This window comes from Canis lupus, chromosome 9, assembly GCF_011100685.1.
Source record: "Canis lupus familiaris isolate Mischka breed German Shepherd chromosome 9, alternate assembly UU_Cfam_GSD_1.0, whole genome shotgun sequence".
Lineage (NCBI taxonomy): Eukaryota > Metazoa > Chordata > Mammalia > Carnivora > Canidae > Canis > Canis lupus.
This window is the reverse complement of record NC_049230.1, coordinates 50,102,209-50,117,247: the sequence shown is the minus strand read 5'-3', so window position 1 is coordinate 50,117,247 and position 15,039 is coordinate 50,102,209. Positions and strand designations below refer to the sequence as shown.

At 60.4% G+C, this 15,039-nt stretch overlaps 1 protein-coding gene across 3 annotated transcripts in view; it reads left to right on the top strand.

Annotated features, from left to right (window-relative positions):
• Positions 1 to 15,039, top strand: part of SARDH (sarcosine dehydrogenase) — a 63,253-nt gene that overhangs the window by 32,173 nt on the left and 16,041 nt on the right. For all 3 annotated transcript variants that reach the window (XR_005364815.1, XM_038548840.1, XM_038548838.1), the window contains 4 exons: positions 592 to 730; positions 2,514 to 2,627; positions 8,090 to 8,237; positions 12,377 to 12,470. Coding sequence is in view for 2 of the 3 variants with exons in the window: in XM_038548840.1 (XP_038404768.1) it covers positions 592 to 730; positions 2,514 to 2,627; positions 8,090 to 8,237; positions 12,377 to 12,470 (495 nt within the window). In the remaining variant the exon portion in view is untranslated. The remainder of the gene's footprint in view (positions 1 to 591; positions 731 to 2,513; positions 2,628 to 8,089; positions 8,238 to 12,376; positions 12,471 to 15,039) is intronic.

Sequence of the window (15,039 nt, the reverse complement as noted above, 5' to 3'; positions counted from 1 at the left end):
TTCCCTATTTCATTTATGTCCATTCTGGCCTTTATCGTGTCTTTCCTCCTGCTTCATCTGGCTTAATCCACTCTTCTTTTTCTAGTTTCTCCAAGTGGGAAGCTGAGGCATCAATGTGAGAGCTTCTTCTGCAATGGAGGCATTCAGAGGTGTAATGTCTCTGTGAGCACGGCTCTGACTTCGTTCCCTCTGTTTCCATGTACCGCATTTCCATCAGCATCCTTCTCCAAGTACCCCTGTGAATGTTTTCTTTGATCCTTTGGTTATTCAGAAGTGTGCCAGTTAATGTCACTTACATGTGAACTCTCCAATTTTCCTCCTACTATTGATTCCGAATGAAATCCCACTGTGGTCCAATATCATGCTGTGTGTGATCTTAATCCTTTTGAACGTACATACTGCCTCTTTTATGGCATGTGAGCCGCCCTGGAGAACGTTCCCTGTGCTGGAGAAGAATGTCACGGTGTGCCCCAGCTGGGAAGGGGCGGGAGTCTCAGGGCAGGTGTGCAGCAAAGAGCACAGTGCCCCGTGCTCTGGAGGAGGCGCATCTCAGAGCCCTCATGGCGTCGCTCATTCCCCGGAACTTTTCAGATCAAGAAGGAGTGTCTGGCCTGTAGAGGAGCTGCTGCTGTGTTCAACATGTCCTACTTCGGGAAGTTCTATCTGGTGGGCTTGGATGCGAGGAAGGCTGCCGACTGGCTCTTCTCTGCTGATGTCAGCCGACCCCCAGGTACGACCTCCAGAGGGCCATGCTCCTTTCCCTCTCCGGCACCAGGAAAAATTCCATGGGCACTGCCCTGGGGACTGACCCTGTCCCCACTGGGCTCCTCTAGCTCATGGCTCTGCCCCATGGCCTGACCCTGGGCTCCCTGTGTCTAGACCCCTCTGCCCTTATTGCTAAGACCCAGCCCTTAGGCCCCCGGCACCTTCCTCCATCCCTCCTCCCCACCCTCCTTCTTTACTTTGTTCCAGAAAGGGTAAAAGGCATCAGGGCCTCAGCAAACATGTCCTGGGAACATGGAACCCATTTAGTCACCCCCATAGGAAGAGTCTCCCCAAACAGGGTTTCCAGAATTCAATGAAAATACAAGAAGCTCAGATAAATTTGAGACTCAAGTGAAGAATGAACAGGTGTTTATGTATAGGTGTGTCCCATGTAATATTTGGGATATTCACCTCCTTTTTTATTTACTACCCTCCGCCCACCTGTCCATCCACCTAACAACTCACCACCCATCCTCCTCTGTATTAGCACCTTGGCGCTGCTGTAACAAAGCACCACAAACTGGGTGACTTTAAACAATCAAAACATATCTGACAGTTTGGGAGGCTTGAAGTTTGTGAGTAAGGCGGGGCTATGTTCCCTCTGAGACCGTAGGTAGGACCCTTGGCAGCCTCTCCTGGAGGTTCCTAGGAGTTCCTAGGCTATGGCTGCATCCCTGTGGTCTCTGCCCTGTTGTCACACAAGCTTCTCCCTGCTTGTCGTCTTCTTATTAAGGACGCCAGTCATCCTGGGTTATGTCCCACTGTAATGACCGTCTTAACGTGATTACATCTCCAAAGCCCTATTTCTTTTTTTTCTTTTTTTTTTAATTTATTTTTTTATTGGTGTTCAATTTACCAACATACAGAATAACTCCCAGTGCCCATCACCCAATCACTCCCACCCCCCGCCCTCCTCCCCTTCTACCACCCCTAGTTCGTTTCCCAGAGTTAGCAGTCTTTACGTTCTGTCTCCCTTTCTGATATTTCCCACACATTTCTTCTCCCTTCCCTTATATTCCCTTTCACTATTATTTATATTCCCCACATGAATGAGAACATATACTGTTTGTCCTTCTCCGACTGACTTACTTCACTCAGCAAAGCCCTATTTCTGAATAAGATCACATTCACAGGTACTTGGGGTTGGGACTGCAACATATCATTTTGGGGGAGGACACAGTTCAGCCCATTACACTATTTCCCCAGCCAACCCCCCTGCCACCCACTTACACAAGCACCCCCTGCTCAGCTCCTCTTAAACCTCATGCTGACCCACGTGCCCCATCTGCCTCCCTATCCACAAACCCCACCTGGCACACCCCTCCATCCACCTTCCCCTTCACCCTCCATTCATCCACCCATCTATATAGTCATTTGTTCAACAGACTTTAGGAGCCTCTGCTCAGGCTCTATGGGTGCACTAGAGTGAGACAGGAGCCCTGCTCCTGAGAACTTTCCAGCATGGTGGTGGGTTGTGGGTGGGAGGGTGATGGGGGGCATCCAGGTCCCAAGTGGAGGCATTTCAAGAAGAAAGAAGCTCCACTCTTGATACTTGGCCGCCAGAGGATGGCCGTGCTGGGTGACTTGCCCATCCCTCCCTGGGCCCCTCTGGTGTGGCCGCGTCACTGTGTGGAGAGACCTCTCCAGGGCATCCTGTCCAGCGGTCATGCAGACCTGTGTGTACTGGGCTCTGCCGAGGGGCTGCCACACCGAGCGGCTCACACTCTGGCTCTTCCTCCTGCCCCAAGGCTCGACTGTGTACACCTGCATGCTGAACCACAGGGGTGGCACGGAAAGTGACCTGACCGTCAGCCGCCTGGACCCCAGCCCCCAGGCCTCCGCCCTGGCCCCTGCCTTTGAAGGTAGGAGATCCCCCCCGGGCAGAGCAGTGTTGTGACCTCAGGCCCTGCTCTGGTGACCGTGGCCGCTGTGGGTGCCGTGGACAGGGAGGGGCTGACGGGAGCTGCTCTGAGATCACCTGTCGGGCCCATGGTGGCCAGGGCTCGGGAGATGAGAGGTCTCGGTTCAGGCGGAACAGTGGGCTTTGTTCAGGCAGTGGCGCTGGGCTCTGAGTACTGCATGACTGTGTCTTTGAAGCTGTCCAGACTGCAGTGTTGGAGCGGCCACAGCGTGCGCACGCTCAGCGCGTCTGCCCAGAGCGGAGTGAGCCAGGGAGAGGGCCGTGCCTCCCACGTGGAGAGTTTAGCGCCTCTCTGCCATGAGCATCTGTGCTGCCTCGACTTTCATCTTCGCTGAATCCCTGCTCAGGCTGGGGCAGGTCCTTAGTTCAGTGCTCTAGCTCCTGCTGGGTTGCCCTCCATGGTCTCTTCACTTTTGTTTGCATGCCCCCCAGTGACGGTCTGCTCAGTACCTGTATTCCCTGTTTGCACAGCCCTGACTGCCTCACTGAGCCAGATCTGCTTCCCATCACTTCAACTCCCTGCCCCTACCCCCTGGTTCCTGCAGGAACAACCTCAGCCCTAGTCCTGTAACAGTCTCTGCTGGGGAAGAAGAGAGATGGCTGAGGTTCGCAGAGTGGGGAGAACCCTCTTTCTCTGGGAAGAGGCCCTGTTGCCACCTCTGGATTTGCAGAGGAGAAAGGCATTTCCGTGTGGCTGACCGTGTCAACCAGGGTGAGGGCCAGGAGACCAGAAGTGCTGGGAAGTGGCCCTTTCAGAGAGCCAGGCAGCCCCCTGGCTCCAGGCCTGGCTCTGTGCTGCCAACAAATGTAGCCGTGTCCTCAGTGTGTCTGGATCCGGGTCCCTGGGGTTAGGGGCCGGGCTCCGGCCTGGGCATTGGGAAAGGGTGGTGCACTTTAGTGAGGTCAGGAGCCCAGGACTAGCTACTGAGCACTCACTGCGGGCCAGCAGCCTGTTTGAGGCACCAAGGATATTACCATGAACCAACCTGAGAAGATTCTGACCCGTGTGGCATTTATATTTCTGATGGGAAGGAGGGGTGGTGGGACAACTTCACTTCACTGACCACAGAATCCTTTGGGGTGCATTTGGAGGTCGAGGGTGGGTGGGCCTCTGGGGTGGCTGCGGAAAACAGTGTCATGGGGTAGCACTGTCCGACAGGAGGCCATGAGCATGGATGAGTGCTCCCGCTGGGGGCGGGGGGTAGGGTTCAGGGGGCCTGTCCCTCCTGACCCCTGTGGTGCTGAGGCCAGAACAGTAGTGGGCTCAGCCGGAGCACGTGTGCTTCATGAATGAGCTCATCTGCCCATTCCTTCTCCCAGTGCTCACTAGAGCCTTCACCCTCGGACAGGTGTGTGCTGATGGCAGAGGCAGGAGCCGAAGGAGGCTGGCTGTGCCTCTGGGATCCCATGGTATGGACCCACCACTGTAGAGGCAGACATGCCAGGAAGAGCCCATTAAAACACCAGAGTGGGATGGTGGAGGCCCTGGGAAGTAGCTGAGCTAGGATGGGGAAGGCTTCCTGGAGGAGGTGATGTCTGGCTGGAGCCTCTGGATGGGCAGGAGGTGCCAGCTGGAAAGGTGCCTGCAAGGAGCTGGGGGGACAGGCCAACAGGGGCCATTTGGAGAAGGGCTGGTGGGAGCTTCATGTGGCCTTGAGCAGAGGGTAAGGCCTGACAGACCGTTGCCCTCCCTGGAGAGCAAGTGTAGCTGAGAGTGCAGGACAAAGGGATCTCTGTGAGAGTGCAGAGGGCCTACAGAGGTCCCCGCCGGACCCTGCCACTGCCTGGCTCTGTGGCACACAGCTCAGAGCCTCAGTTTTCCTGTCTGGGGAATGGGGGGCGTTGCTAGTTCCCTCTCAGTGGGGAGCTGTGGTGAAAGCACTTTGTAAACTGAGTCACTGTCTGAGGGCACACCCATGATACACCTTTTGGGATGATTCCGGTGGATCCCTGGCCAGGAGGGTTTGAGGAGCACCTGCCTGGCCAGGGCTGAGGGAGGAGAGCAGGCTCTGCAGCCAAGGTACAAGGAAGGGGCTAAAGATTCGGGAGACTCTGGGGCCTCCACATCAAATCACAGTCTCCCGAGAGTGAGCGAGGGGTCTGCGTTTGGCCTGAGAGGGGGGAAGTGTGCGCCGCGAGGGAGGCACGACAACGCCTGTGTCACAGGAGGCTCTAGCGCCTGCTGACGGGCCTGGGGACAGGGCCAAACACGAGAAAACCCGTGGTGTGTGGACCTTGTTTTATTTTCAGCCTTCAAAATTACCGCTCCTGCCATGAATATGCATGTCTGGTCAATGTGCGTGTTTTAGATGGGGGTTCATTATACCTGTTACATCAGATCACCGTTAAGTCAAGAGGATGAGGTGATTTGCATTTGATCAAGGTTGTGTACACAGCAGCCGTCAGTCCTAAACGTGATCTCGATTGATCTTTCATATTGCGAGGGGAAAACCTGCTTGTAGGAGGTGTGTCAACAACACCGAAAGGTGCAGCATAAAACCTGCCGCCCCCAGCTCCGCAGCTGGAACCCGCGCCCCAGGACGCTGTGCCCGCTGACCACCCTCTCTGTCACGTCTGCTGGCAGGCTGGGCCTGGAGCTGGGCCAGCTTGGCCTCGGGACCTGGCACTTAGGGTCTTTGGTGAGGGGCAGCTGCCCCTTTCTTGGACTCCCGGTGGCCTCAGTAACCCACGTCCTTCAGGGACAGGCCTCTGGTGGCTTTAGGCCGCTGGGCCTCCACAGAGTCACAGCGAGTGTCGGGGCCCGGGGCCAAGGACACAGCCAGTGTCCTGTAACAGTCCCCAGCCCAGGGACCGGGGCCCTTGGGGGGCTGACTGGTCTTTTTGGCTTCTGTCTCCTTTTGTCCTCATCAGTTTTAAGAGGAAAGAGGAAGGGAGGAAACATGATCAAACCTGGCCAGGACTTTGGTAGATATTTTTATCCCGTGGATGCTCTTAACAGCCCTTTGGGGGCAGGTGTGGCTCTGCCCATCTTACAGATTAGGAAACAGGCTGGGACAAGTGAGAATGGAGGCCGATGAGCCAAAAAAGCGAATCTGGGCCAGGCTGGTCTGGTGCCAAGACTTATGTGTTTCCCAAGACAGGGTCCTCCTGGGTGGGAGAGAATAGTTCCCCTGGGAAGTGTCCCCAAGGGGGTAAGTAGCAGGGGTTTGCAGAGCAGCCCTTTCTGCCCAGCCTCATAGTCCAAAAGATCCAAAGGTGCATGCAGGGTATGGTCCCGGCTGTAGGGAGATTGTGAGATGGGGACAGAGGCTGGTCCCCGGGGAACAGGCAAGGGGGCAGACCACTGCAGTGAGGTGGTGGAGGTGCTCTGCAGGGTTGGGGTAGGGTAGGTAGGGAAATGGACTTCCCAGAGGAGGGGACGTTTGAGCTGGGTCCAGGAGGGTGAGGAGGCGTGGCTCAGGTCCTGGGAGGGACTGGCCCAAGAGCCGAGCTGAGAGTGCCAGAACCAAGTACCTTGTGAGGGGATGGGGGCCACAGGGCAGGCTCTGACAGGCCGGGGGGACACTGCGGGGACCATCCTGAGGGCCGTGGGAGGGAGGGCGGGAGGTGGAGAGGTTGGACAGGCGTGGGATTGGAGGCTGGAGCCAGGAGGGGACAGATCCAGCCATCCAGGCCACAGATGCTGCAACTCAGACGGAGCCCCAGCCGTGGGCACAGAGTGAAGGGGCTCGGAGATGGCTTGAGGAGTGGGGGTGAGGAGACAGCAGGGCTGCGGGTGACCCCAAGGTCCAGTCATCTACCAGGAAGTGCCTCGAGCTCTGGTATTCAGGGAGGGCTTCCTGTAGGCTAAGGCCTCTGAGTCGGATCTGGAGGGACAGGCGGGATTAGGGGAGCAGAAGAGCACACAGCACATGGGGTGATGAGGTCAGGAATGTCCCTGGGCTCACCTGGACGAGGTGGGAGGAGGTGGTGGGGACCACAGCCCCTGCTTCTGCTCCTTCCCCAGCTCCAAGCTTCCAACTGGTTGCCCCCAGCCCAGCCCAGCCCAGGAAACTCCCATGAGAGTCCCGCTAACAGGTGCTCTTGGAGAGTGAGAGAAGCCTGGTGCCCCTTCACCCCCAGGCCTCGGCCACCAGTTGTGCCCTCCTTTGCCAGAGAAGGATAGTGAGTGCCTACTTTTCAGTTACAATAGGGGTGCTGTGCGCCTGTTATCACAATGGCTCACGGCTCTGGGGGAGCCCCTGGGAAGGGCCAGGGAAGGGCACTTAGGAGGATTCTCCAGCCTCTGGAGCCCCCTGGCCATCTCCGCCTGCGAGCTACGTCTGAGTCTGGGGTGGCACTGGGCCTGCGGGGACCGATGCCAGAGCCAACAGTGTCCAGGGCTGAGAGAAGCAGCTGCCACACAGGACCCCGAGGTGGAGGATGCCTCACGGGGCAGAACCAGCCTTGCCGCCGGCTCTGGGCCCCTCCCAGGGTCCCTCCCACAGTCACGGTCACACTGTACAGATGGAGAAGTGGCTGGGAGGTCAGGGATCGTCCAGGTACCACCGCTCTGAGGCGGAGTTAGTGAGGAAGGAAGGCAAGGGGCAGGATGCCAGGGGAGGGACAGAGATGGAGGGGGCCCCTGCCTCCAGTGACCAGTGAGGCACAGGCCGCGGCTGAATCTCACAGTGTCCCTGGGATGAGAGCACAGAGGCTCAGAGAGGCTGTGTGATGGGCCTGAGGCCCCACAGCTGGCCCAGCTCCCGCTCCCCAGGCCGGCAGCTCCCCCAGGACACTGGGCTGAGGCAGGCTGCCCTCCGTTCACCCCTACCCGGGGGGCAGTGAAGCCTAGGCCATGGACTCAGAGCTAGACAGAGTCTAATCTTCCACTGTGTGCCCTCTGTGAACCTCAGGCTCCTTTTCTGAACCCCTGGGAATGGTGATGAGCATCAGCCTCCTGGGGAGAGTGAAGGAGATATTGCCTGTAAAGCCCAGCCCTGTACCAGGCGCCGCGAGTCCTGCTATGGCCAATGGGGGGACCTGGAGACCAGGGATCGGGGGAGCATGCAGTGAAATGAGAGCCAGGGGGGAAGAGACTTGTCCAAGCCCACCCAGCATTGATGACCAGATGGAGCAGCATCTCCCTGGGGGTGGTGGTGGTGGGACCTCTGCCCCTTCCTGGGTCAGGAGCTCTTTGAGGAGTGGGTGAAAGCCTCAGAGTCTCCCAGAGAAGTGCTCCCTTGTCATGTGCAGCCCTTGGGGGTCCTAGAGCTTGGCCCCCACCCCTGCTCCCCGATGAGATCCAGGGCCCCCGGGGAGGGGCCCCCATGCTCTGCCTTGTGTTGTTCACTCTCCAGAAAAGAGGACATGTCTCCTCAACCCGGAGGCCTTGGGCCTCACTGCACTGCTTGTGCCACCTGCGTCCTGCTGTCCTGCCCTGAGTCTGCCCTTCTGTTTCAGGGGACGGCTACTACCTGGCTGTGGGCGGGGCCGTGGCCCAGCACAACTGGTCTCACATCAGCACAGTGCTGCAGGATCAGAAGTTTCGGTGCCAGCTTATCGACGGCTCTGAGGACCTGGGCATGATCAGCATCCAGGGCCCCGCCAGGTGAGGACAGGCCCCCACAGGGCTGCCACCCCCATTCCAAGCCCCTGAGACCCAGACCCAGGTCCCTCCAACTACTTGCCGGTCCAGAGTGGGATGTGCTGGTTAGTTAGACGCTCTGGTGAACTCCGAGACGCCACACCGGACAGATCACTGTCAAAGCCCTAGGATGCAGAAAAGCCCTTGATGTGAGTGTCGCGCTGAACCAGACAGTGACTCAGCATCTGAGGGCTCAGGGGTCACAGGAGGGTCTGTGTGTGATTCGGTATTTGCGGAGCTGCATCCCCACCTGCGAGGAGTCGGAGCTGGCAGGGTCCTCAGATGCGGGCTTGTGTGTGGAGCTGCAGAAGCGGCCTCGGCACAGGGCGCATGAGCTGCTGTGCGCTTTGGAAAGATCCCTACAGCTGGGCTTCTGGGAAGGGGCCCGGGGTTTGGGGTGGGAGGTGGGGAGAGGCCAGTGGGGAAGAAGAATCGTGTTCACAGCACCCACTGGGCACCTGTCATCTGCCAACCCCTGAGCCGACATCTCCTGAAACTGCTACCAGCAGCCCTCGGGGGTGGTCCCAGTTGTGCTTGTTCTTCTTCAGTGAGGAATCAGAGGCACAGAGTGGCGGAGATCTCTGCCCAGGGTTGCACAGCTAGCAAGCGCCAGAGTGGCTGGGCATGCACCCTGTCCTCTGCCCCCAGCTCTCGGAAAGCTGCACACCCTGAGCAGTCGCCTGTCCTGAGGAATTATAGACCCTCCGCGAGATGCTGTGCCCGGTGCAGGTGCTCTGTGACCCCAGAGCCCAGGGGTGCATTGGTTGGGGGGGCCTGCCAGACTGAGAGGTGTGGGAGGGGCAGGGGAGGAGGGGAACCACTCCTGGGGGCATGTGTAAAAGGAAGGACGCACCCCCCCCCGCCAGAACGGTGGGAAGCGCTGGCTGCTGAGAGGGGGCGGGAGTGGGGGGAAGAGTGGATGGATGTGCCCACAGCCAGACGGCGCCCCGCCGCACCACTGACCAAGCATGCTGCATCTGGGTCCCGTCCCCATGGCCGGCAGGCCTCCCGGGTCCCTGGCTGCTGTGCCCAAGCCCCGCCACGGGGTACATTCTCCCCGTGCCTTTGAGCCGACGGAGCCAGCAGCTCCCTGTGCTGGGTCCTGGGCTGGCCCACCTCCCCTCCCAGGGGGTGCAGTAGCCGTCTGTGCATGGGCGTGGCTCGGGGCCGCACAGCAGACGGGCAGGACACGCTCGCTGGATGAATGTATAGGACCTGAGTAGATCCTATAGGTCACGTATTGGTCCAACATGCGCTAAGACAACACTTGGGGGCAGCCCCAGTGGCGCAGCGGTTTAGCGCCGCCTGCAGTCCAGGGTGTGATCCTGGAGTCCCGGGATCAAGTCCCACATCAGGGTCCCTGCATGGAGCCTGCTTCTCCCTCTGCCTGTGTCTCTGCCTCTCTCTCTCTCTATGAATAAATAAATAAAATCTTAAAAAAAAAAAAAAAAAAGACAACACTTGGGCCAAGCCCTCGAGGAAATGAGGGATTACGCTTTGGAGTGCTCTGGAGGGATGGTGTTCCAGGCACAGGAAACAGCAGGTGCAAAGGCCCTGTGGCAGGGGTGTGCCCATGCATCTGAGGGAAAGTGGTGAGGCCAGCGGGAGCAGGGCAGTTGGAGACAGGCCCGCAGAGCAGAAGGGGTGGGAGCCTGTGGGTCTAGGGGCTGTTCCTCTGAGTGAGGGGGGCTGAGCAGAGCAGAGACACGGGCAGACTTGGGCCATATAGCAGGGTCTCAGAAGCTGGGCCGGGCTGCTGTGTGAGGAGCCCCAGCGGCTGGAGAAGCCAGGACTCTGAGGAGGGAGCCATGAGCTGTGTCCAGGGGGTCAGTGGAGAACCGCCCACCTCCTGTACCTCATGGGAAGCCTCCCAAGGTGGGTGCAGGTGACAGTTGCCTCCTTCCCCTGGCAACTCCTTAGCTTCCATCCCCGTTCCTGCATGAGCAACAGCCTGGCCGGCACCACCGGCAGGGGCTAGACCCTCGGAGCCGTCATGCAGGAAGCCTGTAGCACAGGATCCGGCCCCTGGGCCGCACTCAGGGACCTGCTGTCTTGTGGAACTCTCTGGAAGCACTCCTCCATGATCGGGTGGCCCAGCACAGTCACCACTAAGCTGTAGGTGGCCGGCGAGACCGGATATTTGATGGTAATTAAGTCAAACTCTAGTGGCCCACATGCGTGTGGCTGGTGGAGACTGTACAGCAGTGAGCGGTCGCTGTCGCTGTATCCACGTCCGGGTACACGGCATGTGCTTTCTCACGGATTCCTCACGGGCCCCGGGGGAAGCGTTGCTGCCCCTGTTAGAGGACAGGTGGTGCTAGGGGGTGGGAAGTCGGGGACACGCACACCCCGCATCATCCTCACAACACTCCAAAGGTTCTGTTATGTACGGGGTCCCTCAGCCTTGACACCGTGACCTCTGGGAAGGTCCAAGGGCATTGGGCAGCATCGCCGGCCCCCACCCATTCAGTGCCAGGAGCACCCCCAGCCGTGACGACCAGAAATGTGTCCCGAGGTGACCAGGTGTCCCCAGGGGGCCTGCTGGTCCGTGATGACCCCGCATGGTGGTCAGGCTGGCGGTGGTCGTGGCCGGGGGTGTGGACCCGGGCCCTCAATGGCTCGTGATGCGGGAAACTGAGTTCAGAGACGTCAGCGGGACGTCTCTGGCCCGAAGCCCTCAGCTAATGAAACACAAAAGCACATAAATCCGTGTCGACGAAAGGGACGTGGCTGTAAGCGGGTGGATGGATGGACAGCCGGGGTGAGGGCCCCGCTCCGTGTCCAGTTCTCTGTGTTTGCTGGGGGTTTGGCCCCGGGGGGACAATCGCTGCCCCTGTTAGAGGATGGTGGGGGCGAGGGTGGGTGGGTAGGGGTGTCAGGACTTGAACCTGCATGTCTGGCCTGTGCCCTCTGGCGCTACCTGCTGCCCCCTGGCCCAGGGCTGCATTCGGTAGCCCCTTTGGCGCCCACAGGCCTCCCACCCAGGGCTGCTGAGCCCTGTCAAACCTCGACCCGGGTGGCAGCTCCTTCCCTGGGACGCCAGGGAGGACGGCCTCCTGGAAGTCGGGGGTGGCTCTCTGGGGGCTGGCACCACGTGGGTGCCAGAGCGGGTGTTACATAAGGTGCTGGCAGGCTGCAGCGTGCTGGGCGCCTCAGGCCGGTGTGGGTGGGCAGCTCCAGCAGTGTGGGGGCAGCGCTAGGATGGGCAGTGCTCTGAGCAGCAGTGCCCCGCGGCCCCTGCCCCCACTGGTGCCCCTGTTGGGGGCTGTCTCCTGCCAACCAGAGCCCGCCCTGGGGCGCCAAGCTGGGCTATCGTCAGTCGGTTCTGTTCATGTGTGCTTTCTGCGCTGGGCACGTCAGGCTAGGAGCCCAGGTTCAGGGGGTGGGGACTGGGGGGGGTCCAAGGACAATCCATGTGAGAGGTGCCCTGGCGGGAGATGTATCACAGCTTTACGACCCGCATAAAAAGGGCATCGGACCCAGACTCAAGGGGTCAGGGAGGGCTTCCTGGACAGGTGGCAGCTGAGCCAAGACCCGAAGGATGACAAAGGATCTCACGGGGCAGGGATCTGGGTGGAATGCCAAGGAGTACAGGAGGAGTGGACGAAGGCCCCAAGGGTGGCAAGGGGGGGCAAGGTGCCCAGGAAGTAGGGTTTCCATGGATACTGAGGGCTTTGGGCCCAGCGAGGTCTCAGGTGACCCGTCACGCTCCAGAGCGGGTGGGGGAGGTGAGGGGAGTGGCCTCTGCCCCCAGGGAGCTCACAGACTAGCCCTGCCCATAGGACCTGGGGGCATAGGGTCAGGTCGTTGCCCCTGGAGCCCGTGTAGGTCTGGCCGCCCCAACCCCCAGGCTGGGCTCACTGCCCCCATCGTCGCTCCTGCTGACGATGTGGCTTTTTTAGCCGACCGTATTTTTGGGCGTGTGCTCATCTTGATGCACTTTTATTACCCCCCTGCGTGTCATCAGTCTGCCCCGTGAGGACAGGGACCTGCCCTGCGCACTGCTGGACCTGCCGTGTCTTGCTGGCCCGGAGCCTGCGCCCAGGAATGCTCAGCAAGGGTTTGTCGACTGGCTGACTAACCAACTTTCTTCTCACGCACAGCCGGACCATTCTCCAGGAGGTGCTGGATGCAGACCTGAGCAATGAGGCTTTCCCTTTCTCCACCCACAAGCTGGTGAGAGCTGCCGGGCACCTGGTAGGTACCAGCTGGTTGCTGCCTCCCGGGCTGTGGATGGCAGCAGTGTCCTGAGGCCGGGACCGGGAGCCTGGGTGCCCTTGTGCCAGTGGGTCGACTTCCCTAAGCCTCTGTCCCACGCCCCGAGGGAGGGACGGGCTGTTGGGAGCACAGAGGGGTGACAGGTCAAGTCAGGCTTCCCTGGAGCTCTGCCCAGAGCCTGGCACCGACTGGGGGGCTCCCTCACAGGCTTCTGCCCCGAAAGACAGCCTTGGCCTTGCCGCCTGCACAGCCACCTGTGGTGTCCCCTCCTGAAGGCCCAGGGCATGGCCTCTCGAGTCAGGGGTGGCGTGTACTCCCCCCACCACATTGGGAAGCACAGGGTGGGACGGCAGAGCACCTGGGGCTCACGCAGGGCCCTGTGTTCTCTGAGGAGGTGCTTGTCCTTCCCTAGCGCCCTCCTGCCCCTGCCCACCCAGCATTGTGGGTGTGGGACGAGGAGGGGCTGCTGGGGCAGAGGGGGAGCGCACCCCCAGGAAGTCCAGGTTGCGCGGACCCCTGGGGACGGTGGGTGACACCAGGGCTCCATTGGACCCGGCTCTGGTGGGAAGCTTCCTCAGAGACCAGGGGCTGGGGCCGGGGAGGCTCTGGGTCAGCCCATCCCTTCCCTGTCCTCGCTGTCCTTGTTGGAAGTTAAGTGTCCTGACTCCCCGAGGCCAAGGGGAGGAGCAGACAGTGAAGGTGCCCTCGGCCATGATTTGCTGGGGGCTTGTGGGCACCGGACGCTGCTCTGAGCACACGCACGCCCCGCATCATCCTCACAACACTCCGAAGGTTCTGTTATGTACGGGGTCCCTCAGCCTCGACACCGTGACCTCTGGGAAGGTGTCCTGTGCTGGAAGCTGTCCGGGGTGTCCGAGGGCATTGGGCAGCATCGCCGTCCCCCACCCATTCAGTGCCAGGAGCACCCCCAGCCGTGGCAACCAGAAATGTGTCCCGAGGTGACCAGGTGTCCCCAGGGGGCCTGCTGGTCCGTGATGACCCCGCATGGCGGTCAGGCTGGCGGTGGTCGTGGCCGGGGGTGTGGACCCGGGCCCTCAATGGCTCGTGATGTGGGAAACTGAGTTCAGAGACGTCAGCGGGACGTCTCTGGCCCGAAGCCCTCAGCTAATGAAACACAAAAGCACATAAATCCGTGTCGACGAAAGGGACGTGGCCGTAAGCGGGTGGGTGGATGGACAGCCGGGGTGAGGGCCCCCCTCCGTGTGCTGTTCTCCGTGTTTGTCGGGGGTCTGGCAGGGAAAGTGCAGAGGAATGCGGGTGAGCAGTGCGATCCCGGGCTGCAGAGGGGCTGCAGCGCCAGGACCCCCCGGGGTCCTGTTAGCAGACAGTGTAGCACTGAGGCCTGTGAAGGCGCTGCCAGGCAGGGTGGGGGGCAGGGGCAGCTCTGCCTAGCGGGGGGCGCTCCTGCCTTCCCTCACTGGCGGCAGGTGAGCCGAGGGACTGAGAGCTGGGGCAGGGACATGGAGGTCTCGTCTAGCTTGTGTCCTGCCTCCTTGGTGCAGGGCTGTCTGCCAGGACCAGAGAGGTGGCTGTTTTGAGAAAGCGGCACAGCTCGACCCCAGGCCCTGGCTGGCACCCAGCAGCCCCTGACCGCCGGGGGGTCCTGGGCCTCCATGGGGATGGGGCTTTGGCTCGTGGAGGCATCAAGGCCTGGCATCTGCTCGGCCTGCACATGGCTCGGGGGTGATGGGAGAGAGGACCAGGTGGGAGCCCTTCCCTTCCCGGCCCAGGCCACTCCAACGATGCACCTGGAATGGGACTTGTGTCCGGCCGGCGGGCTCCAGCTGCCTCCTACCCTTGGGGGCTGACCCATTGCACCCCTGGCCCGTGGCTGGCTGCTTGTTGGACAGCAGGGCCTGGGTGTCAGGCGGGGTCAGGCCCCGGGCTGAGGGGAAGCGAGGCCAGCCTCCAGGATGAACCCTTCTCTAGGGCAATGGGCAGCCCAGGCAGGACATGAGGTGCGGTGGGATGCCAGGTCAGGGCACAGGACACCCAGGGGGCTGCTTGTCCTCACTACCTCCTCTGGGACTTGTCTCCTGGTTTCGTCAGAAGGTATTCTATTGCTTTGTGAACCGTGCTCAGTTTCCAACTGTAAGGGTGGCGTGGTGGTGAAGAGGGGCGGCTGGAGGCGGAGCTCCCTCTCAGCACGGCCCCTTGGGGTGCAGCCCTCAGCCCCTCTGAGCCTTCCTCTCTCCACGCGGGCACCTGGAAGGCTGGTGCACCAGCAGGGCCCTGGGGCAAGATGCCAGCCCCTCCTGAGCCAGGCCGCGGGCCTCATTCAGGGTGCCTCACCGAACCTTCTCTCCCCGATCTCTGTCCACAAAGTTTAAAACAGGTACGAGGCCACCACCCGGCTTGATTCTCTGATGGTGGGTGTAACAGTTTTCTTTCTCTTTTTTAAAAAAGATTTTATGTATTTATTCATGAGAGACACACACACATACACACAGAAGCAGGGACACAGGCAGAGGGAGAAGCAGGCTCCACACTCGATCCCGGGTCTCCAGGACCAGGCCTGGGCTGAAGG